General features: G+C 37.3%; 1 protein-coding gene across 13 annotated transcripts in view; it reads left to right on the top strand.

Moving 5' to 3' along the window:
• The window catches only part of SENP7 (SUMO specific peptidase 7), a 46,269-nt gene that overhangs the window by 8,711 nt on the left and 11,737 nt on the right, over positions 1 to 25,821 (top strand). For 10 of the 13 annotated variants that reach the window (XM_072884018.1, XM_072883958.1, XM_072883975.1 and 7 more), the window contains 13 exons: positions 5,024 to 5,221; positions 6,863 to 7,060; positions 10,965 to 11,080; positions 11,839 to 12,008; positions 12,973 to 13,333; positions 13,920 to 14,077; positions 15,084 to 15,230; positions 16,723 to 16,756; positions 17,603 to 17,776; positions 19,541 to 19,803; positions 20,875 to 21,008; positions 22,235 to 22,351; positions 23,764 to 23,883. In XM_072884018.1, the coding sequence (XP_072740119.1) occupies positions 5,024 to 5,221; positions 6,863 to 7,060; positions 10,965 to 11,080; positions 11,839 to 12,008; positions 12,973 to 13,333; positions 13,920 to 14,077; positions 15,084 to 15,230; positions 16,723 to 16,756; positions 17,603 to 17,776; positions 19,541 to 19,803; positions 20,875 to 21,008; positions 22,235 to 22,351; positions 23,764 to 23,883 (2,190 nt within the window). The remainder of the gene's footprint in view (positions 1 to 5,023; positions 5,222 to 6,862; positions 7,061 to 10,964; positions 11,081 to 11,838; positions 12,009 to 12,972; positions 13,334 to 13,919; positions 14,078 to 15,083; positions 15,231 to 16,722; positions 16,757 to 17,602; positions 17,777 to 19,540; positions 19,804 to 20,874; positions 21,009 to 22,234; positions 22,352 to 23,763; positions 23,884 to 25,821) is intronic. The other 3 variants (XM_072884009.1, XM_072884001.1, XM_072884052.1) reach the window with 3 other exon arrangements.

Here is a 25,821-nt window from a genome sequence, read left to right as displayed (position 1 = left end):
ATTTGGTAGTTGATTGCTTCTGTCAGTCCTGCTGTGATGTGAGACCATGGGGGCTGGAAGCAGCAGCCACAGCTGCTCTCACTTGAACACCTCTGCTCATGGCCTTGTGCAAGGTCACTGTCAGGTGATTTGTTTGTGATCCCAGACAGGGCTCTCGGGGCAGGTTAGTTCCCTAGTCCTTCTTATATGCTGGAGGTATCTTACATGTTCCTATGATTGTGTCACAAAACAGATTAGGACTGTCATGAAATATGAATAGTTCAATTTATTAGTGTCACTGCAGAAAGTTAGGTATGGTATTTATGTAATTGGTCAGTTAATGTTTTGTATTCCACTTACAATTTTTTTTTCATTGATGAGGAAGGGGATAACACTATTTCAAGGGCAGCTATCACCACCTGGCAATAGAGCTTAGAGGTGTCCACTTACCTCAGCTGTATTACTCTTGCATTCTCCAAAAGGGAAACAGAGGGAAATAAAAACAAACAAACAAAAGAAACAAAATAGAACACTTTTGAAATTCAAGCTTCTCCTCTTTGTCTGTCAGGTGTTCTTTAGGGGAAGGGTGGGAAGAGTACTTAACTAAAGACGTGTGTGTGATTCTTTCAGCTCAATATTTTAAATGTTAATTGTGATGCATGTCATGGCTGAATCAAGTACTGACCCATTAGCAGTCAGGTTTTTGTGGCAATTATTTACATACTGGTTCCCCTTGCCCTGACAAACACATTTTGGCAGTAATAACTTCCTGCTTCAGCAAAGCAAGGAGGTTAGTAAGGATGTTCATGTTTGCTGTTAAAACATTGACTTCTAATCAGCTGATGAAAGGTCAGGGCCTTGAAGTAGGAGGAGGACAGCCAGAGGCTTTCTTCTCAACAGGGTGTAGTCAGTGAATGTGGCAATCAGAGTTTCCCGTTAATGATAGTGCATCACGTTATTCCTTTGGGCTCTGAAAGGCCAAGGACCTCTTGAGCTGTGCACGTGCTGCAGAAGCTCAGATAGCTGAATACACATCAAGTCTATCTGTGGCTTTGTTCTGTAAACCCAGGACAGATGTTCAGCTTTTATGGGACCTGACGGAGTGACTCTCACGTGGCATGTGGCATCCCACTGTCAAAATATTTATTTCCCCAAACTTGGGTTTACTAGTAGAATAATGTAGACATGAAGATGGTGGTGTAGGCAATTAATAATAATTTACTCCAAAAGGAGTCAGTAGCCTCCAGGTCTCACTTTGATCACTTTCTAATACAAATTTGAGAAAATTGGAGCCAGTGGGTACAATCCTGGTGTGTACACAAATATGATCATTGGGAAAGGAACTGGATCTAGCAACTCTGATTACTGGGTGAAATAGAGGTCAAACATTTTCCCCAAAGGGGTGCAAACAATTAATAGCTTTTGGTCCTGTGCTTTGTAAGGTAGGATAATCCTTTTTTGTCTGTGAAAAGTGATATGAGACTTACCAGGAGCAGCTAACAGTGTTTTTCATAATATATATTTTTCGTCTGTTCCATCCTTAGATATGTAAGTATGTTTTCATTACCTTTGCTTATATTTTTTCTGTTTTGTGGAGGTAGATAAGAGGGAGTACAGTGGGTGCTTGCTTTAGAAACAAAAATAATTGCCTTCGGTTTTCCTTCACCAAGATGCCTCCAGTCTTACTGTTGTGCAGGTTACTTGCTGGGTCTGCTGGTGGGACTTGCTTTTAATGTATACTTTGCTTGCTTTTTTTCTGCTTGACACTAATTTTTATCTTTTGAAATGTCTTTAGCATGACCTGCTCACTTTATTCTGTGGACAATTTAACAGGTAATTTAGGGATTTGTGTCCCAACTGTCGTTTACAGATGTACAGGCTGGCTTAAGTGCAGATGTTTTTCCTGAATCTATTCTACGTCCAGTCTTAATGACATGATTTTTCAAGAAATGCTGCCAGATGCCATTCCTCCTTTAGAAAGGGAAGCCATTGTAAGCTCTGAAGCCACTGTACAGCTCTGAAGGTCAGGTCATAACCAGTTGTCCTGTCAAGGTCTTCAGTCAAAAACTGGTGCCACATAAGAAGTGATGCCTTCACCTGGCACTGACATCTTTAAGAATAGCCAAATGTATACTGTTTTCTTCCTTGTTGTTTGTTGAAGGTTCTTCCTTATCTTTAAGGGTTGGAGGGTCCTCCTTATCTTTAAGGAGGAAATCAAAGCACAAGAGTAAATGTCTAATTTCATAAGATGAATTTGCACGAGTCACTTGATGACTTCAACGTTGAAATTTGCCTTTAACTGCTTTAGTAGTTGTAAATTTTCTTAACAGTCTAATAGGTTCTTGTGTAGCTGAATTTTGAATTTTTATCACATTTCTTAAATGTATATATTATTTTTTCTTTGATATTGCTTATATATTCCTTATTTCTAATATACCTTACAGTTGGACAAACAACAAATGATGTATAAGTCTGGTCACTGTAAGCCCTTCTGACATATTAAACTATGGCTAATGTATCAACTCTGAACATTTGAGAAGCCCGGAAAAAAGCTAGAACTTCTGACTTAGTGGGGACTTCCGTAGAAAATAAGTCTCTTGCTTCCTATGCTAAATTCAGAACACTTTGCAGGCTTGGTATGTGCTCACTAGGCTGCTACAATTGGGCTCCACCATGTAAGGCATTAGCATTACTAAACTGTCCCTCGTGACCTGTATTTACTTTCTAAGCTTTTCAGTAGTTAAAGTGTATCTTTAAATGACAATCCAGTCTCTGGATCCTTGGAGTGTAGAACAAACTTTTTTTAGGTCTACAGTATTCAAAGCACATGCTCAGACTGTAATAGGTTCTTAAAAACAACAGTTCTTTGTATTACTAGTCATAGAGTATATACAGGTCTAGGTAGAAGAACAAATGTATACCTGCCTCTTCCTGACTCTGCCTAAAACATTCTTTAGGTGGTCTAGGTCAGTCTTCTAATGAGACCATCTTTGCACATATGACTTCTCATTGCCTTCATAGAGTCAATCTCTCACTTCAGAAATCCTGGATTGTTTTTCCAACAGCTAAAAGGACCCATCCCTTACATAACACTCTTTCTCCTCTGTCCAGATTTTTGGCATCAGAGTGCCTTAACCTAGCATTGTTTTTTTAATTGCTCAGCTTTTTTTTTTTTTTGAGACAAAACTTTAGCTCTTTACTGCTTAGCTCTTCTTTGGGAAACTTCTAAGAGAAGCCCAGAGAGTGGAGGAAACTGCCTTCACTTGAGCTTAAGTTACTTAGCTTTGAATGGGAACCATTTAGGTTTATCATCCACTGTCTAGATAGTGGTCTCCGAGGTGTGGTGTGTGCAAGACAATCCATCAGGGTGCAGGAAGGAAATACTTTTCGTACAATTAATAACTAAAATGTTTGTTTCATCTTTATCACATCCTTTCTTAAATTTCTATTTGTGTTTTATAATGTACATAATATTAGTACATCTATATAAATTATAATTAACAAGTTGAAGGTGCGTGCTCAAAATACTTTTACTGATGGGGTGCATGATAAAAAAAGTTTGGAGACCATTGGTCTAGGAAATGCACAGAAGAGCTCAGAGAAAGCAACTCATTGCATACACATTATGGCATTCAGTGATGCAGAGATCGGATAAGATTGACCAGCGTTCATAGCTTATATGCAGGTTCTCCAAGCTGTGCTTAGGACCCTTACTGTCTTTTCAAGTTCAATGAGGGGTCATGTGTCTTGTTAACATAGTAAGTAACCAGGGAAAAGAAATCTCAACATGCAGCAACTACTGAAAGAGCAAAATATAAGGATTATGTGAAATGTCTGCCCAAGGTTCAACATGTTCCACTAGCATGGCAGTGCCAAATCTTTCTTTAGGTTCAAGCATATCTGTTCTTCAGCAGTTTTCATGCCATGCCTATTTGTTTACCACTAGATACCATGTAACCATGCTGTTGAGCTGAATGCAGCATGTCAGTGGGACAACTATAATTTCCTAAAAGTTGCTTTCACAGTTGTCAGCCCACTGAGGTATTAGCTTAAGAAATGTCACTGTAGCATGCATGTAACAGCTATGCGAGTAGTAAAAGGTTTTCTGCAGCTGTAAAAGAAGGATTCTTGCTCTACAACGTGAACAATTTAGTTTGTTATGCAAGACACGCAATAGAAAAAGCAATTCTTGCCTCAGTAATCTTTTAAAACCAACACATGAGCCTCAGTTTCAGTGTCCTCTTAGGGCCAGTCCTGGGAAAACAAGCCCAATTCTCATCTGTTTGAAAATGATGTCAATCCTGACAAATCGTCTGTGATATGTAATGCTTATCGGCTTATAAGAAAACTGTCCAAATTACTGGCCATGCTGCAGAATTAATTCTTTATGTGAAGACTTCAGTACCAGTCTAGCAGAATCAGCAAAGTATAGATACTTGTTTAAAGAACTTCAATAGAGAGTTTTTACTAACTTTGTAATTCATAATTGTATGTCATTTCTTTAGGGAAATTCAATAGAAATAAGTTGGAGCTTCAAAACTGAGAGACTGTACTATCTTCTTGATATTCCCCCCCCCCAGCAAAATCAATGTAATTTGATATGGGAACCAATAATATTCATGGTTCTAAAATAAGATGCCACAATGAGTGCTTGTTTTCATGTCCTGCAAATGCTCAAGTGTATGCTTTCAGAATAGTTTGTAAGACCATAGTGACTACTTCCAATATTTTGCAATAAAAAGACACCAAAATTTCCATGCTTTTGCACTGAAAGTTTACCTCTTCAGAATCACATATGGATGTGTTAGTGACTGATGCCAGAAGAAGAAACCTTGAAAGGCTGTTCTGATCAAAAGATCTGTTTGTGATTCCTCTTCTCCAAAGAGAACTGCTTTGTAAATTGTCAGGGAAGTGAACTTAATTCTACTTGAAGATGTAAGGTATGATGCAGACACAGTAAACTCAGAGAAAAGCTTTGTTGAATTCATGTGACTTAAGAAGTTCTTGGCACCCTATTATTAATTTATTATTATATGTATGGCAGGCAACCCAAAGTTATCTTGACGAATGTCCTGAGGACGAAAATAGGAAGAAAATACACACAGGCACAACCTAAAACTGGTGCTAATTTTTCTGATGCTGGCAAGCTGCAGTCAGACCAACCACCCTCATCATCTGCTGCCAGCCTAAAGATATGGCACATTTTAAACCCTACTCTCCAAAGCCTTTTTCTGTCTCAAAGGTACGTTGTCTTTGCCTCATGTCACTAAACAAAATAATTTTTCTTCCAGTTGATTTTTCATGAGAAAGTATTCTTTGTTGTACCACAGCTGTCTTGTTCATGAACTATATTCTTATTCTCATGTCATCTGACTTGATTGAATTCCCTTGTACCTGGTTCCTTTTGATAATCTTTGAGAGAGAGTGCCAGGCATGCTTGTAGTGGGTTTTCTGATCAGATGGCTTCTAGATGGTCCTGTGCTGACAAGACTGATTAATTCTGATTCAGCCGTTGGACTCTCAAAATGTGGTTGTGTGTTTTTTTTCATTCTTGTGAAAAGACTACACTTGCATTTAACTGCCCTCTTTTCTCAGAGGAGGCATCAAGGTGTATTTTCATTGTTAACCATTTCAGACTGCTCATGAAAATATGAGAACTGGCATAAAGGGTCAGAAGAAAAGCATATAAAGTCCATTATCTTCCTCCCCTCACAAGCAGTGGTCAGTTGCAGATACCCAGGGAAAAGTATGGCTAGAGTGAATGCTTTTCACTGAGTTTTCTTTCTGAGCTGCTGCTGATAAACAGTTTAGGGGCTTCCTGTATTGGAGGTTACATCCAGACTACAGTGGTGGTCTATATTAGACTTTTCCTTTCAATCACATCCTTATTGCTTATCACTGGTGTTTCTCTGCAACATCTTGTCTGTAAGGTGGTCTCCTGATTAAAAGCAAATTTACACCTCAGTGCAAGAGAAGATCTGAGTGCTCCCCAGACGTCATGCAGTCTGTGCTGGAGTGTGCTTTGTGGATGAATACAGACAACAGGAGAATTCTGTTAGGTATTGCAGTTGATACCCAAAAGACAACGTTGTTCATAACAGAGTCAAAAAAAGGCCATGACAGTACATCCTAATGCAAAATAAATTGCAATGGAAGTGGTAGATTTTAAATCCCAGTTTGAGAAACTAAGTGGGTAAATCAAGGGCTGTACAACAAGCTGGCTGCAGTGGCATTGTATGAAATAAGTTGTGCTGCTCTTACACATCTGTGCTCAAGTGGGCAGTTGCATCTTCATATTTCTGTTTAGTTTATTTTTGATGCTTTTCTCTTCTAATGCTTGCAGATGTTTTTCTGAGCTTTGCTATTCTGTAGAATGCCACCTGGAAGTTGAGGACAGGAACAAAATCTAATGCTACCTTTTTTGTGCGTGCGCTACTTTTCTACCTGTTGACTAAGTGCTTGAGAAAATTCAGTCTCTTTTACTGAAGGCTTCTTGTTCACAGGAAAATCAAGATTGTTTGCTCCATAGTTTTGAGAAATGTGTACACATATTGCATGAAAGCTATTTGGAGATAAACATTTACTAGTTTTTAAACAATACTTAGATGATGTGTTAGAGCAATGCAGTGTGAATTGTATCTGGCTAAGGTGAAATTGTATGGCTAGCATTTCTTACCCTCGTCTCTTGTTGCTTTTTTGTGTTTATCTGCTTGCTTTAGATTTTAAGTTCCTCATTGGGATTTTGTTGTGTCTCGAAGGGACTGAAAGTAATGATGTTTGTTGATTATCAAGCCTCTAAGATACATGAATTTAACAAGAAGTTTCTTTCTCTAGATTTCAGTGCAGTATTTATGATTTACTGTTATATATATATATATGGCAGGCAACCCAAAGTTATTTTGACGAATGTACTGAGGACGAAAATTGGAAGAAAATACATAGACAGCCACGTAATAATTGATGCAAATTTATCTGATGCTGACAAATTGCAGTCGGGTCAACTACCCTCATCATCTGTTGCCAGCCTACAGACATGTCAAATATTAAGGTCTCCTCATGAAAGTTCTTTTCTGTCTGAAAGGTATGTTACTTACTGCTGACTTTGCTAGTCTTCCTGCAATGATGTAACTTCACAATGGAAAAGAATTTCCCTGAAACAATTCTTGTTATAGTCTTGTCTTGAAGCAGGAGATCAATTTCCTGAGTGCGAACTAACATGCTGCTCCAACGAGCCGTTTTAACATTGCATTTATTCTGATTTGCTGTACCTGATGTTAATAGGCTACTTTTCTTTCATAGAAGGAATTTCCATTTACAATAGATGAGTGTTTTGATTTGTGAAGATGGCCATGTAATTCAAACTTGTTTAATTTGGTTTTGTGTCCAGAACAAAGATCTTGCTTTCCTGTTGCTGTTAATGTGTTCTAGCATGGTTTCAAGTAACTTGTTTTGCAACATTTCTCCAAATTCCTCTCTGTGATAGGTCATTTCTTTTCACATTAATCCACGAGTGTTCTCAGTCCCATCAGAGTGCCATTGTTTAAGGGCTCTGTGTGTGTCTTCTCATTGTTTAACATCTACTTTTCCTCTTTTCTTCCTACGTTTAAGTTGACATTAGCATCACAGTAACACTTGACATATAAAACTAGCAGAAATCGGATATTAGAATTTTATAACACTTGATTTGGCGTAAGATGGCAGTTGAATTCAGAGTAAGCTGTTTCCTCTTGTCTTTATGGCCACCTCTTTGCTTGACAGCAAAGTATCCACAGGAACAAATAGCAAGAAATTTGGAGGAAGAAAATAGGAAAAGGAAGGAAGAGAAGAATTATTTGTGAGGGCAGGAATAATCAACAGTTCCCAGGTTAAAGAAATCTTTAAAATTCGTGAGAAAAGTAAGTCATATTCCTCATTCTGATAAATGAACATCTTAGAGAACCTAAATTAGTAAGAATTCCTTTCTCTCTCTCTGTTGGGATCCCTATTGCTGCTTAAACTAATCTGACAAAGCTGCAATTTAAATGAGGGATTTAGAACAGTTTATTAGACTGTCTCATTTTAGAAGTATTACATTTGTTGCTAATAAATAGTTTTCCATAACTTCAGGCTGACTAAAGTGTGGGGAGTTTATTTGGATTGTTGAGGGTTTTTTTGTTTTACTACAAAATCTTTAAGATGTGTAATTTTTAATATCTGATTTTTTCCACTTGCTATTGTTTTAGATGGTGGGAGGTAGTGGGCTCATAGAGAGGAAAGCATGAACTCTTGTATGTAACTCTAAATCTGAGGAAACATCTTGCGTATTTTTTCAAGCTCATATCTGAAGGACGGCTGTTGAGTTTTATGTTAAGCACAAGAATGGTTTGAACTAGTCAGATTTTTTTAGTAGTTGGTGTACTCAACTTGCTTTAGATTTGGAGTGGTTCATTGCTTGAAGGATTAATTTTCCATTCCTGTGATATGCTCTTCTAATGTATTAAGTAAAAGGCTTGTTATTAGCAGGAACTGACATTAGGATTTTCCACCCCTCCCCAGTGACCAGCATGTTAATGCAAGTTGTAATAGATGTTGCGTGGAAAATGGAGAATTTAGGAATTATTTCAACACAGACGTGGTTTGATCCTGGTCACCTTCTGTAACTAAGGTCTGTGCATAAGATACACTTAGCACTGATTCTTTTGGGGTCTCTTCCTTCAGAGGAAAGTAAAAGCTCCCCCCTCATAATGGCTATGCATATATATGCACATGGCCATATAGAGATTCTTTTGTATCATCAGAGTAGCTAAAATACATGCTCTGTTTTAGTGAAAATTGTGCCAGTTTTGTACTAGGGAAATTTCAGATTAAGTCAAAGAATTGTGTGTGATCAGGGTGGTAGTAAGTTAACCTTTATCAGCTAGAACTTGCTGCAAGTTCCCTGTTTCCTTTCTTGCTTTTGGTATTACTGAATTGGTGGATTTTGCATTGCTTGTTCACTGCAACCCAATGTGAGATGCATTTGCTTAAGTCACCACTGACCTATCAGTGTAACTAACAAATTTGAGGTAGGTCTTAAATGTAAAGAAAGTTAGGGTTTTAAAGTGTGTTTCGTAGTTGTTTCTCATGGCTTTTGAGAACACTTCAGTATATACTGCCATAGCTTCTTAGTTTATGCGTATATCTATTAAGAGGTACGTTTTAAACTGAGTTATCAGCAAAGATATAACAAAAATGTGCAGAATTTGTGTATATACTGAATATATTTAGAGAAGTCTATTAGCTGAAACATTCCTAATGAAATGGTTCCTATTGTTGAAATGCCTGAATTGTGATGTTGGTGTAAAACAAATGCTAAAAAACACTTAATGGTTTTGTATGGTCTTTTAAGGCAGTCAAACCTGTATAGTTGTTATGCATACAAATATTTAAGTTGAGAGAGAGATGTGGGTTTCAAAATCAAGTTTTCTGTAGTGAGGTTATTCTCAAACTAGAGCTGCCTGATTTATGGAAGACTCTGTCTTGTTCAATATACAGAATGAATAATAGCACTTACCGAACACTTCTTCTGTATATGGTCCAATTCATGATTCTTTGTGAATGGAAAGATAATCAGTAATTTCTTCACGGTGCTTATATAGTGTTCATCACTGTAGTATCAGAGCACTCTGGAAATCTTTATTTGGCTTTACGGTATTCCCAGAGAGCAGTGATATTCCAATCTATAGGTACGGCACTGAGGAATAGGCATCTGTTCAGAAAGTGTCCCACAGTTTTGGCTATCTAGTTAGAGATGTCAGGAATGTTTTTTCCCATGATTGGTGATGTCCTTTATGGGTCCAGGCTCAGCTGTCAGTGATTTCAGTCATTGTGGTGATTGCTTAGCTCTTAACAAATTTGAGACTGTAACATTCTGAGTTAGGCACATTATAAAACAATGAACACAAAATCCCTTTGGTTTAAGTGAGGTGACAAAAGGAGGAATGGAACAGATTTTCCAGAGCAGCATTAAATTGCTGTATCTATAAAATCTTCTTTATTTTCTTTTTTATTTTCCAACTCTCACAGAAAATGAAGCAGAGGTCATGAAGGTTAGTTTCTTTTATCTTGTAACCCTGATAAATTTTCAGAAGAAAAGTCTCACGTACTGGATGTAATTAAGTTCATGTGAGAAGATATCACATGAACATATAACTAAATGTTATCCTAATGCATACACTAGAAACCAAAATACAGTTATGTAGACTTTTGTCAGCTGTAACTAGTCTCCAGAGAAGTTGAGAGTGTGTTTACAAGATCAGACCTCAAACGTGAGGATGTCATACTGTTCAGCATATCAGTACCTCCTGAATATATTCTCTTATTTATTAAAAAAGCTAATAAAATAAAGAAAAAACCTGATTACTTTCTTGCATGTCCTTCTTTTTGGAATGAAACTACAAATTTAGCTGGACACCTGTAGGTTGCCTAGTTTCTCATACTGTAATCCTTTTCTGTTTCTTCCTCATTCACGTCCTGTCCTCCCCACCTCCTTCAAAGGCCCTTTTGAGCAGGAATTTCTATTTCAAATCTTTTCTCGTTGCAGGAACTTACTCAGTGGATTCTATTAGCAGTTCTAAATCTAAATTAAAAGTATGCTACATTGCCTCATTCCCACTGCATTCATGACAAAGGCAAGGATACACTCAACTGACTGTTGTTCTCTCTTTTTTTTAATGTGTTCTTGTTGCAGTCATGCTTTATAGCAAAATAATATTTCAGTGTCTGATGCCAAGCATGTCAGATTTTCATTCTTTGTGCCTTTTAGAAGCATCCATTTCATTAATAATGTCAAGAGTATCTGTGTATTTCCATAATGGGAACTGAATTGTTTGTGTTTCATTTGCCAAGCTCCACATGCTTACGAGAGAGGCAGAAGCTTGTGGTCTAACCAACTCTTGTTTCTGTTGGGATTTTTATTCAGTATTCTTTCAAAATTATAGATAAGTCATAGTTAATATTCTTTACAGGTCTGAGCATTGCCTGAGAAGGACAGATGATGATCTGTGTAAATTGACCAAGGCTTCTAAGGAACCAGAAAAAAATAACGTCTTCACTTTTAGAAGACAGGAGCTGCAGAAGAAAGGTTTGTAGTGAGCAATAATCTGGCATTTAAATATGAATTTTGGATAGTGTTGGGAAATTTTCTTTTTTTAGTATTATGAGGAGAGCACAGAAATAAAATAGGCATTGCATGCAGTGTATGCATTTCCTCAAAATGCAGTGTTTTACAGATATGGTAAAATATATCAAATAGCTGTTTTTAAATAGGAATAAAGCTATGGTGAATCAGATCTGTGGAAGAAAAAGGAAACTGAGGGAAGCCTCACTGCACCATTATAATCCTGATTTTTTTATAAAAAGTCTTTTATACTCAAGAACGTAATACATTAAGAATGCTCAAATGGTTTGTGAACCCTGCTAGAATGTTTATGCTATATGACAATATTTGTATTTACTGCTGAAAAATGATGAGCTCTATGCTGAGTCTCCAGGGAGAATGTACTATCTTTTTAATACTGATTAGTAATATTTGCAGATTAGAACAGGAAATGGAGAATATTGTATCCTGCAGAAGATAAAAAGAAAGACTGTGGAGTACGGAGTGCTAATTCTTGGGAGCTATGAATTTGGTTATACCCTTATCTTAACTGATCGTGCAATAATAATATTTCATTAATTATTTTGGGGAATATATTTTGGCAGCCACACACAATTAAAAAAGGAAAGAACTATCGTGGAAGGTATTGCTTCCATGCATTTTATTTAACACATAACAGATATGAAGCAATACACAGGTTTTTAAGGATAACCCATTAAATCACTTTTTTTTTCCTGACATAGAAAACAAGAACTATGATGAACTGGAAAAGAGGAGCAGAAACATGAACAGCACCACTCTTAGTCAGAAGGAGTTGGGCTCTTTTGATTCTGAGAAAAGGAAAAGAAGATCTAGTGGCCATATTTCTGATGATTGTAATGCACACATTCCAGAAAAATCACTTCTGTTGTCTGTAAGTTGCACTTAATATATGTGTTTATGTACACACATGCATGCACACTTCAGTAGCAGCACTATCAACATCCAAAATAAAAAAATTGCACTAATAAGTAGGGTATCTAGGGATACTGTTATACCTGTTGAGGGAAAGTAGTTCAGTGGTGCATCAAGAAGAGTGAGTATATGTACTTCTGTCCACAACATCAGAATATGCTTGTTGTAGCAGAAAGGTTATGAGAGATGAATGACAGTGTTTCCTTCATACAGGAGCATGGAGTAAAACAATTTTGGAAATAAGGCATCTAGCTACTTAAGTGAAGCTTCTTTCACAGGTGGTATAGAACTAATTAGGGACTTTGATACAAAAATTACAAAGTATACCTGGGGTTATTGAAACCTTGCAGATATCATCTTTGTCCCTCCTCCTCAGTCTGTCATAACCTTCCCTAAAGTTTTATTCTTATCTGTCATTAAGATTTGGAAATAAAAAAAAAAGAAAAAAGACTGAGGGAATCAGTCAGTGAAGTACAAACTGTGACTTATATTCAAGCATTTGAATACAATAAAGCATCTCTGTAACCTTCTGATTAAAACCCCACAGAAGCAGGTAATTGCCAAGTCCTGTTTACCCAGTTGACCAAGCCACAGCAGTGATGTTCGAAGTAACGAACATCACTGTTGCTTGGTCTTTCAGTGTCAGGCAGTGAAAGAGCTGCTAAAAAATCAGAAATAGTTTCTTGTTCAGTTTGAATGGGGGTCAGAGTAGACTTATAAAAGGTTGTCCCTCATACCTTTATGTAATAACCTTTGGAATACGAGGAGGGAGAAATTACCCTGACTTGAGTTCTAAATGCAGCTGCATTAAGCTATAATTATTTTGTCTAGCACATAGCTAAGTCTCAGTGATCACTGACCTGAACCATCATAGAAATGTAAAGAAATAAACCTATATCCTGTCTCTGATTCCTGTTTTCTAGAAAGAGCAAAGATTGAGTTCAACTTGGTCTCCTGGCCGCAGAATGTGCTGTGAGGATGGACAAAGTCGCAGATCTAGTACAATTCTGGTGCCAGATTGTATTCCACAGCCATTAGAGAGAGACTACAAAGACACTCCCACCCACAACCACTTAAGGCCTGCTCACAGCTGCACAGAGGAACCTGTCTCAGAGTCCCTTCCCAGAAATTTGTCAGAGAAACAGCTTTCTGCCACCAGTGAGGATGTGATTTCACCACGAGTTAGTACCATGAGGAAATTAAAGATGGACACATCGCAGTACCTGAGTAAGCTGCGGAACAGAATCTGCAGGGGTAATCAGCAACTTGTTTCAGTTGACCCAAGTATGTACTGTATCTGTGCTGCTGACAATTACTATTGGTATGCTTAGGTACTAGGAGAACTCATGTGTGATTGACTAGCTGAAACATATGGAACAAAAGATTGAAGACAGAGATCATGTTGTTTGTAATGCAGTGTGCAGGTTAGAGAAGAGTGCCTAGTTCCAGCATCCTCTACTGGAGTGTAGAGGATCTTGTAGTTGAGAAACAGGGTAGACAGCAGGATTTTCAAATTCCAATCCTTATTTTGCAGCTGATTTTGTGGCTATGGAAAACGACGTTTGTACTTTTTAATGATGCTTAAACTGAGAAAAAAATATTCTCTCTTCTTTGAAGCAGCTATTTTGTGGCCTGTTTCTTTTAATAGTCAAATAGTTTTGAGGATCTTGGGTAAAAAGTGTTAGTAAAGGTACAAACCAGTACTTGTTGCATACACTTTCGTGCACACGGACCTTGACTGCTTTGGGCAATGTACTTTGATACTACATACTGCAAGAGAGAATTCTTTGCTTATCTGAAATCCACAATGAATGAAATATTCTCAAATCTGCATCTTGTAGTATACGTATACTTCTTTTTTCCTCTTTAGTTGTCCTTTCCAGTGATGATGAAGATGGACCTTCTGTACCAAAACACCCAGAGCTGCTGCAGGATAATATCACTGACAATAAAGAAACAGACCAACAGTCTGACTTCTGTTTCTCAGCAAAGCAATTGGAAGACAAGATGGAAAGTCACACGGAGCAGGTAGTCCAGTTTTTGGCCTATGTATTGTTATGCCAACCCTTTAATTTATTTCTCCAATGTTTATTTTTTCTTGCATGCTAGCACAACAGTGAAATGCTTAGAGCGGATATGATTAGTTCCAGCAACAAGCAGTAGCTGCAGTAATTTATTTCATAGACATAATTCTGGACAGTCTTCAGAAAAGATCTCTGGCTCTGAAGCCTGAGTGTTTTTGCAACATACAATGTATTTCATATTTTGAAAATAAACATTTGGAAATGTTTAATATTTTGAAACAGGAAGGATCAAATAGTAATCTGAGCTAGAGGTGAACATGATGAAGATACGTCTGTGAAAAGGTGGTTGTTTTTTTTTTTTCACACAATGTTTTATATCGATTGTAGTTCAAGTCAGTAGCTGCTTCTTGTCATCCAGTCTTCTGTTGTAATTCAGTGCATGGAGAAGTTCAAGGATCTTTGTTGACAGCAGACAGAGATAGGGTCAAGTTTCCTTTCCTGTGTGGCTAGCAGTGGAATTTGAATCTGAAACTATCCATAAAGGTTGTTGCCCCATTTTGGACTTGATTAGCCTTCTGCTGCTTGCTTCGACCTGGATTTGGGTTATCTCTGTAATCCTGAAACAAGTCAGAAGAGCCATTGCTGCCTCTTCTCACAGATGCATCATTTTGATCATAAGCATTGAACTGGATTCTGTACCTTTGATATCAAAAGAGGAGTATTTTTTGTTGCTCTGTTGCTTAAGTTTTTACTTGGCTCTAGATTAGTAAAGAGCACAGGATATGTCTTGGCAATGGGAACTTTAGAGGTGGAGTATGATACTGTTAGACCCTTAAGGACATTGTCAGTAATGATTGTAACAACATTTACAGCTTTTTAATACAGAATTCTTATATGAAAGTCGGCTTTGGGAGTAAATTCTTACAAACATAAAGAGAAAATTCCTAAGGTTACAGGAGGGAAGTATTTCATTTAAATCCCTGTAGTAAATACACCTTTTTTTTCCGCAGTTTTTAACAGAGTCAATTGAAGATAAATGTCCTATCAGCTTACCTTCTGGAAGCACACCTAGAACACAGATGAACCCAGCACTGGATGTTGAATTTGATAGTCTATACATTGGGAAATTTAAATGGTTATCAACAGGTCCTGCTAGGGTGAGTTGTTCTATTATGGTGATATTTTGAGAATATTTAAAAATTAAAATTCTGGTTAAGCAAAGCTAGTGGTACTAGCTCAGTGTGGAAGCACTGAGTTTTGATTATTGTTGCATCAAATTGCTTTGGCTAAATGATGGAGTGTGTAGTCCATTACCTCGTATGTTTGGATTGCTGTCAGTAGGAAAGCTAACTGGGATTTTCTGTGGCCCCAGTTTTCAGAGGTAAAGGTTCTGTATAAGTGCTGTACTGGAACAGAAATCATACTGAGGAAGCTTTTCATGAATTCTAATGGAAAATAATGACCATGTTAAGAGTTAATGTCACTTGAAATAAACACCAATTACTTTTCTCAGAAATAGTACAGATATTAGAATAAAGTAATCTGTAGTGATCAGAGTTCAGATATATACTACATGCTAATCTTTCATTTTAAACAGAAAACTGCCTGTCTTGTAGCTTTAAAGAGCATAAAAACAACACTAAAAGCATTAGCGCATAGGCAACATGTTGCTCACAGGGTATATAAATATAACTGAGGGTGCACTTCAAATGGAGTACCAGCTGCAGCAGTTTCAACAGGTCTTTGACCAGGCTCATTCTATATATTGCAACTGAAAAATAAATGTTTGAACATGTATATCTTTTTTGCTTACAGTAAGATATTTTGAAATCTTGGATTGTAATAATAATTTCAGCTTTTCACAAAATAGCAGTTTTGTGCAGCAGTTCTCATGCAGTAATGAAAACATTTCACGGAAATTTCCTAAATTAATATGCCCATTGAAATATTTTTAGAAACAATGCTTTTAGGTGGAAAGTGAAATTTTGCCTTGGAAAACACAACTTTGTGCTTGCTGTGGTAATGTAAGAGAAACCTCTTCACTCAGTGTATATGACAACCTCCTGTCAAAGTGATGGTAAAGCATTCTTTGTTTAGCCGAGTCTTTTTAACATATCAGCAGCATAAGCGGAAACTTTAAAGGCCTTTAATTCAAAGGTTAATGTAAATAGCAAAGTAACACTGCAGTGTTGGACCATTTATATAGTGTCCTTAATTCAAATAGTGCAGCCGACTGTCTTTATCATGGGGTGCTTACTTGTAAGCTCCTTTTGTCCCAGGTGTTCATAATTTTTTTTCTTAAGGAGCCTGTAGGCAGCTCTTAACTTTCTGCTTGTTTCTCAGTGCTGAGCACCTCTGGAAGTCAGTTTGCCGTCACTTGGATTCTGCAATATGTATTTAGGAGTGTTGTTTTAAGTGAAATAGGCAATATTTAGTCTCAAATTAGGCATATTGGACTTGGCAGTGTTAGGTTAACGGTTGGACTCTATGATCTTAAGGGTGTTTTCCAACCTAAATGATTCTATGATATTATTTTCAGTTTATTTGGCTATAAGCAAAGAAAGATGTGCAGATAATTAAAAAGTCTTACTTCGTTTTAACCAATTTGTAAAAAGCAAAGTAATTTATATTTTTTTAATCTTATTTCAGTTTACAACCAAGTATATTGTGATCCCATTTCAGGGTAAGAGAATTTTTTCTTTAGCCTTCTCTTAACTATGTCTTTAAAGTATTGCATTAAAATATTCAGTATATATTTATATTATGAATAATTTATTATCTTATTTGCTTTCACAAAGACATTAAATAATTTTTTAAATTTACATTTTTCAATAAATAAAAGTATCAGTGTCTATAGTGTAAGCATTAATAACTTAGCAGCTTCTTACACTTTTAAGGTGAACTTGTAGTTTTAATGGTCTTGCCTCCTGCATTCCTGCATATATTAAGTGCTGAACTATAGTAAATATGACTACGCATGTTTTTGAGGTGAGACTTTAATCCTTTCAAATTAGGATTTTAGATCCTTAGGTTTATTAAAGAAAAATGTATGAACTGACTAAAGCTAAGAGGAATATAACTATAGATTTGCATTCTGTCCATTTTCTGAAGATGATGTGTGGTTTCTGTACCTCATAGGAGAAGGTTTGTGAGCAGTTCTGAATTGGATTGACTAAAAGCAAATAGGAGTTAATGATTTGTGGTTTTTTTTTTCTATATTTGTAGGTATTAACTGTGGATACTCTGAGAAAAAAATACAATTTTTTTTTTTCCATGAAGAATCCTGCATTTAGATATTTAGCTTTTGGTGTTACAATTTGGTAACTTTGTTTTACGTAGTTTGATATAACTGATTTAAGTATTAAATTCTCAATGTACTTTATGTAATACCAGGAATAAAATCTACAAGTACTGTTTTAATATACTCCCATCATACTTACGTCTTAGTATGTAAGACTATAGCATGTATGACTTTATAATTACCCATGGCTGTGAAAGATACAGTTATTTTAAATTCTGTTTCCTACAGTGGCTCTTAATAAGAATACTAAGCTGACAGTGAATACTCTGGATCTGAGAAGGTTCGGCTTGTGGAGAAGTGATGGTGACTGTCCTTCAACAATGATCATTTTCCTTTGGTTGTCTGTGGATTGTGTAGAAGAGATTGAAACCCAATTAGGAAAGTTTGTTTTCAGCAAGCCGTGTGAGTAATCTCTTTACTTAAATGCGATGAAAAGGTCTAATACATGGCATGTCAATAAAGCGGTTATTTTACGGTTGTGCTTCTAGACTACTGAGGAAACCCTATAGCTTTTTAAAGCTAAGTTGGTCAGTTTTGCTTTTCTAAAATGCCTCGCTATACTTGTATATGGAAGAAAAAGCTAACATAATGTGATTCAAAACCACTGCTAGTTAATAAAAATACCTTGCAACACAGTTCAGTTGTAATCTGTGTGGGGAGGCCTTCTGAAACAAGGCTTGTTGTATCTCTCCCTTTAAAATAAATGTGATGTTTTAAGAGTCCTTACTCTTGAGTAATGTATATACTAGATGAAAGGCTTGGCAGATAAAGGTTGATTTGATCTTTGACAAGACTGCATTGGGCCATTGCATTATTACTGGAGAAAATTTCCACTAAAGGCCGAATGGGCTATTTAGTCTGTAGGGTCTTATGGACTGGCTCTATTTGTTTTTCTAGCATGAAGCTCTGTAAAACTGTATATAACTTTTGCTCAAATATTCAGAGTGGCACAATCACACCAGATTTTTACATTAGCAAAATCATTGCAAAATGACATCTAACAAAATGATGTCAGTTGCCTGTGTGAAATTTAACAGTATGTTTACCCTGTACAATCACCACCTGTATGAAGAAAAATTGTAAGTAATGTTAAATTTACATAAGGAGCATGAGCAGTTTGAAGTGAGATACTGAGTGAAATTTTAGCAGAGTTATCTTTACTTGATTTAAGTTTATCAAAGTTACTGGTAGCTTCTATAGACGCAGCTCCCAGTGAAGTGAGTGGTATCTGAGTATGAAGCTGTGAGGCACTTTTTAATCTTAGATTTATTTACCTTGATTACATTCTCATTGTAGGAGAAACCTTCAGGAGTTGTTATTAAATTGCTATGCTTGAATGTTTTATGCCTTTTAAATATGTAGTAATGTAAATATTTTGAAATGTGTGTAGAGACTTGTTGAAACAAATCAGTAGTGGTTTTACAGATTGTGGAAATGGTTGCTGTGGTTCTGCTCTGCCGCCTTAGTGTGTTAATGTTAGAGGAAAATATATCGTGCCGCATCTGACAGGCTGAGAGGGGTAGGGCTGCTGCAGCTCCATGTCCCCAGGTCCAACCACTAGCAAGGCTGAAGATGTAGTCCCAATAGGTAGAATACACACATACACCACATACATACAAGTGTACTAACCAGCAAAGTATTTAGATGTGACTGGTCCTTTTTATGCCCTTAGCCCTCTATTTTCCCACACTTGTTTGTCCCCAAATTACCTAAATGCCTCCCTTTGCCTGCCTTTGGTTCTTCCTTGAAACATCCCGTAATAAGTCCTGTGCAATCCCAAAATGCTCTTCCCCTGCATCCTTTCTTGTGTGCCTTACACCTCAGCAGCCACCCCCCCTCAGTCCAAAAGGTGCTCTCGCATTGATGCATCTTGATGGATTTCAGGTCCAGACCCTGGGGCTGAGACTCTTCTGGGAAGGGCCCAGACTGGGTGTCCCTTCCTCCCAGTCCCTAATTCGGGTTCCTACCTGTTATTGTGCCCCTGTGCTCCTCTGGGCTTGTGGAGGTGGGCCTTTGGTAGGCTGATGGCCCCCGTGATGAACGTGACAGGGTATTATTTGGGCTTCCCCTTCTGCCATTGTCTCTCTATACTCCTTTGTGGGTGTGCTGACAAGTTTTTATCACATAACCTAATAGTTAATGCTATCCCTTCTCTCCTTTTTCCAGCCAAATCTAGTGAATTTGTATTTCTTGAACTGTCCCAACCACTCACAAAATGGAAAGAAGACAGACTGACTGAATTGATTACAGATGTGAGCAAGAAGAACAGAGCACCAGATCTCCCTGACTTTTTGCCTTTGAAGCAAGCGTTACCCTTGTTTAAGGACCTTTCTCCTGAAGACAGCTCTTTTATGAGTTACAGTAAGGATCTACTAAAGCAATGTATGCTAAAAGAGAATACCTCAGATGCTCATGAGCCTACAGTTCAGGTTAGTGAGTAGCTGTTGATTGATTCATCACCACCTGTTGGCATTGACCTATTCTAGTAAATTTTAGATCAGCCAGTTGCAGAAAATAAATTATTTCTTAATCCATAGCTCAAAACCAAAATCAGTCATGTTTGTTATTTCTCTCTCACAATGGGATAAGATTTGCAGTAAACTAGATTGTGTCCACAGAGGGATAGTGTACAGACCTCATCTGTAAGTGGCAAATACCGAAGCTTTAGGTTGACTCATGGTTGTGTATGCCTAGAACCACAGGGATTTCCTGCTCTTGTGGTGTCTCCAGGGCAGCAAGTTGGGAGTTAATAAAGTAATGAGCAATGGAGCCATTTTTCAGTTGAGCTGGAAGTGAAGGGGTGCAGCAGAGGAGGAGCTGTGTATCTTGCTTGTTGCAGACACCTCTAGACATTCTTGTGGGGGCTCCACAGCTTGAAATGCCAAATGATTCCTAAGGCTGCTGAGGAGGTGGGGCTGTGCAAGTTAACGTGTTAATACACCTCCCTCTGAGGAGTAAATGTCTCAACCCAACCCCACATCATTGTCACTTCAGAAATTACATATGTTTGTTCCCATCAGTAAAAAGCAGAGAGAGAACAGATCAATCTGGCTGTGAAACTGGGAACTTAAAAATTGAGCCAGCCAGTTCAAAACTGTATTGTTTTTAGGCAAATTGTTAAGAACTAGATTTTCAAACCTTCCAAGCATACGCAGCTCCTATTAAGACAGTCTAATACTTGTCTCCATCCTTTCAGGTCCTGTTTCTTCTCCAAACCTGATTCTGTGTCAGTTGGCTGAATATTGCTTAAACTGTTTTAGAGAGAGGTTATGAACAGGTGAAGACCTGACATAATTTTAAAAGGGAAATAATGTTTTTATTGTCTGAGTAGTGGCACATTTCCCTAAATACTGATGTTTACACTTCTGCTTTCCAGCAAGATTCCTCTTCAGTGCACGGTACTCCTGTGGGCTTCAGGCTTGGTTTTTGTGTGTTCTGCTTTACATATCAAGTTGTGTAATGCTTTTTACTATTATTATTATTTTGAATTTTTCTGGTAGGAATCAAAACCAAAAGTGGCCAGGCCCAGTTATGCCCTTGCAAATAAGCAGGATAGTGGTTGCTATTCTATCTCTCTGTCCTCTGCACTGAATGAAGAATGGAAAGAAGTAAGAGAAACTGGAGCGGTTAAGAAGTAAGTATATTTCATATAAATGAGAAGGTGAAAATAAAACAAATGGAATAAACAAACTGCTGGAATAAAAGCATTCTCCAGCTGATTTGAAAGTGTTGTGTGAAAGATGCTCTAGAAATCTAAAATATCACCAGGTATGAATGTAGTTATTCCTGTTTCCATCCTAATAGTTAACAGACAAAATGGATGTGTTACAGGATGACAGAAAATCTCACAGAAATTAGAGAATACCTGAACTGTGACTACAAGCTCATATCATGGATGCATCAATGGGAGGGTAGGGACCTTATAGCCTCTGTGAGTGTCCATCTAAGTCCATATCACAGCAAAACTATTGCTAACTTAAGATGAGCCTTTTTTTAAATCTAAACAATGTTTTCTCTCACTGTTCTGTCACACTCAATCTATTTATAACTAGTTTGTCATACAATTTACTGGTTAGTACAGGAGCTTGATTAACAAAAGACATTAGAAAATGAGAACACACAAATGTGTAATGCAGCAAGATACTATGAGAGCGCTGATATGCCTCAGTTCTGTCTGCACTAGTCTGTTAGTCTTCATACTTCTAGTACAGCAAACATTAGTGAAGTAAATTACTCTTATGAACTCTTGCCTTTTGCTGTCACTGTTTTTACTGGCAGTATAGCAGTTGGTTTTGTTTCTGCAACAGCAAAAATGCTCAGTTCATTGTTGCAGTTAACTAATATGGTTGTTAATCTAAAGCTTTTAAAATACATTTTAAATACTACCGTTAGAAGTTACTTGGGCAGTTTCAAACCACTTACAGTACATATGCTGTATGGTGCATAAATCCATTTCCTGCTTGGAAGTGTGGGAGTCCTTATTGGAGTCTTAATGAATGGAAAATCACTGTTCATTCATACCATTTGAGAATATGTCCCCTAATATTTCTTCCCAGTTTATATAGCCATTTGTCAATTACTTTTATCAAAAATAGAAAAAGAAGATGAAGGTAAAAAATAATTTCCTTTTCAAAAGTTTTCTCAAAATTTCAGTGTGCAATGGGGTGCACATTTCTTTTGTAACACTTAACTATTGGAGGAAGAAAAGGTAAAGGAATTTTGAGTTAGTCAACAGTTTTGAGAACTACCACTTTTAACAGGTTTTCTAGAAAATCTTCTACATGTGGAACAGCCGTACTAAGAAAAATGTCATGTAAAACACAGTTTTTCACTGTTAATAACGTGATTGGTGTTTTCTAGTTTAATTGTTTATCCACCCCCACCTGCAAAAGGAGGACTGGGAGTCACAAGAGAAGACCTAGAGTGCTTAGAATATGGAGAGTTTCTCAATGATGTCATCATTGATTTCTATCTTAAGTAAGTAATCACAGCCTTAATTGTACCCTTCTTTCTGGGACCTGATCTGGACTTGAATGTTACTGTATAAATGTTAGTCACTAAATACAATGCGACAATTTTAGAAGTGACAGTATGATGAATTTGTAAGTTGGGCTTTTTTTAAAGCTTTTATGTATTCTCAGCAGTTTCATTTGTTTCAGTTTCATTCTTCTTGTCCCTCTAAAGGGCTTGTGATGTAATCCAGACAGAATAGCTGGGGGGGAAAAAAGTCTCTTGGCAACTTCACAAAACAGAAAGTGCTGAGCATTTTTAAGCAGGCAGTTGAACAAACTAGGTCTGTACTAGGTAGTTTATTTACTAAGTTTGCATGAAGTGGAGCATCCTCTGCTATTCTGTGCAAGAGTTCAGGAATTCTGATGCACAGTTCCTGCAGAAAGGAACACAGCTAATACTTCTTGAGAGAGTTGTGCTTGGCTTACCTGCTTTATGCCATCTTGCTAAAGTTGCTTGTGAAATCAAGTTTTCCAGAACCAGCATTGTGGGCCACCATTCCCTAAAGCTGAGGTTTATTTTCCTTGTGCTGACTTAAACTTAAGCAGAATTCTGGCTCTTTTGAAGGTTGTCTGCAAGAATTCCATTTTGCTTGGCATCCAGCATGGCTGCAGTAACTGTGAGCAATAGGAAGCCGGTTAAAACTTCTTGTCTAGAGGAGTGGGAAAGGAAACATGTTCCAGAGTGTTTCGATGTGCTTTTACAGCAAAGCCACCTGTATTTTGCTCTAAACTAGAAATAAATCATGCAGCGTGGTCCTCTCAGTAGCTGTAGCTTCCTCTTGCCAGAAAAGGAAGATTTCAATAAAGGAGTTTATTGCAATCATTGCAGAAACCCCTCTGCTTTTTAAATTTGTTAGACTTCCCACATTCTCAGTTTTCATTGTGTTGCAAGCTGTGTCATGTATGACTCTGTTGCCCAAGTCATCGGGTGTAGCTGGAGGCACCTTGTGTAGGATGACTGCAGTTATGAGAGCTTTGGCCTTCTAGGATGACAGAATAAACACTCAAGCTGATGTTTATAGTAAAATGATCAACAGTAAAATCATACAAAATGAGTACCTGTAGAATATTTGTCTTGACTTTCACATGCATAACCTGTAGAAGTAAAATGGACAATTTATAGTACTGAACTGTTCTATGCTTTTTGTATACGCAGGAGTATAACACTCCATAGGCTTATACTTGGTTAGGTTTTCAAGCCTGTCTTAATTGCAAGGGCTAGAAACCTAACTCTAAAAACAAATTCAGAAGCATTAATACTGGAGCAAAAATCTGAGATAAAAAATAACTGCATTCTTAGTAGTTGCTTGACTGTTACATACTCTGGTAATTTCTAGAAAAGGAATTTAATAATTTCCTTCTTTTTTTCTTTGGTAGATACCTGTTGTTGGAGAAGGCGCCAAAACATCTTGCTGATCGTATACACATTTTTAGCAGTTTCTTCTATAAGTGCCTGACCAGGACAGAAAAAAACTCTGAGGGGGACCTCAAAGTTTCGTAAGTTCATTTTAGATGCCATTGTGACCAGAAATAAGCTGTCTGTTGATGCTGCTTGGAAGTTCTGCAGATCATCTCCTAATTAGCACATAAAATAGTAATCAGTGTTCTCCAAAGGATTAGTGGTTAAATATTGTGATTCACAATTTAAGCATACTGGTGTTTTTAATTTAAATCTCCATGTGATTCATACTGAATATGAATGAAAATGTTATCGCCTTTCTCCAGCTTTATCTGAACCTTTACGTCAGACAATTATTCATGTATTTTGATCTTTTATTATAAACTCAGAGTTTTGCAAGGTATGCCTCATTTTAAGAAATTGTGCTTCTAAAAATATTTTTAGATTTACAACATATTTCATTTTACATATTGGTAATAAATTATTGTCCAAATTTTTAGTAAGAAAATTTTCTTACACACTAAGTTTACACATTTGTTTTTTAACACTTAAACACACTGGAATTGGAGAGTTTCACAAAAAGGTATCATAAAGACCTCAAGAACCCTGTATCACTTTGTGTTTCCAGCTAAGACTGTATAAAGGGTAGGACCATTGCTAGCACACTTTCCGTTCCTTCTTAACACTGATGTGTGAGAGTGGAGCTTGCCCTGCCACTTCACTTATAGTGACAATCTGCCAGCAACTTTCATTCTGTTTTCATCGTTCAGCTTATCAAAGTTTTTTTTCTGTTTCTCTGAGGTGATTTTTCTTCTGTTATCCATGAAGTCCTTAGGTTTTTCATTCTACTGGCAAACGAGGCCACCTGCACAAAGAGGTGTGCCATCTTGTTTGTGTTGCAGTCACTGCTGGGTGAAAGCTATGTTAAAGGAGAAAAAAAATGCAACTTCTGTAATATTTTTAAAGATATCTCAAAAATTCAAGGAGCTGTACTTGAGAGAATGTCTTCCATTATTTTACTTTTTTCTGACCCTGAATGTTCTGACGTGGAGACAAAGTTTTCCATGTTAAGAATGCTGTTGTGCCTTGATCTGATTCCTTTTACAAGGCTGGACTGTCCATAACCTTCCTGAGGAACTAGAATGGCACTCTTAATTCACCATATTTCAAGGACTGTAGCTGCTCCGGATCAGGAGATAGCTTTGGAAATTCTAGTTTTGTGTTTGGGCTTAGATACTTAGCTGGAGATTACAGATAGTTTGGGTTTGTTTTGTTTGTTTTGTTTCTGTGGGTTCTTTTGGATAAATGGATAGTGGAAAACTGGACTCTGTACTGTTGTAAATGAAATTAATCTAAACTGACGTAGCTACTTCACTTAAAGACCCTTTGCTTCTCTTTCTTCACACTGCTTAGGCAGTAGATTGAGAAAGCTCCTTCTACAGGTGCTTTCCCAGGCTGCAAACATGCCTTCACCTTTTAAGTTCCCAGTGCTTCTAGAGTCATGTAGCAGAGGAAGTTTGCAGCAAGTCTTCACTTAATGCTGGCCCATGCAGAGTCCCACAGCAGCTTGTTTTTCCATTCCTGACTCCTTTTCTCCCATTCCTCCTACACTGAAGTTATGTTTCTTGAACACAATGATGGAATCAGAATGGTAACAGGGATGTCTCCTGAGTAGAGTGAATTTTGCTTTCAGACCATATTGGAGCAAAGTTCAATGAACCGTTGGTTCCTGTTTCAACTGGTGCAAACTAAGAAAGTTGAAAACCTAAATTTAGGTTTCTTCTCAAATTTTTCTTATTCTTCTAGTATGCTGTCCTCATGCTTTATGTCTGTAGGACTGGAAATGAAATGTCCTCCAGCATTTAAATCTCAGGACTGGGGGGGATCTGTTTCAGTTCTGGCTTTGCTACAGGTGTATTGCATGACCCTATGCAGGGCATCTAGCTTTTTCCTTCCAAAGATAAGGATGTTTAGACAGGCCTTCAGAAGTGGTATTGTGAAGTTTAATTCATGGATGTTTGTAAATTGCTATAGAT

This window comes from Ciconia boyciana, chromosome 1 (assembly GCF_034638445.1).
Source record: "Ciconia boyciana chromosome 1, ASM3463844v1, whole genome shotgun sequence".
NCBI lineage: Eukaryota > Metazoa > Chordata > Aves > Ciconiiformes > Ciconiidae > Ciconia > Ciconia boyciana.
Note: the sequence above shows the minus strand (reverse complement) of the source record. Positions and strands in the feature narration are given on the sequence as shown.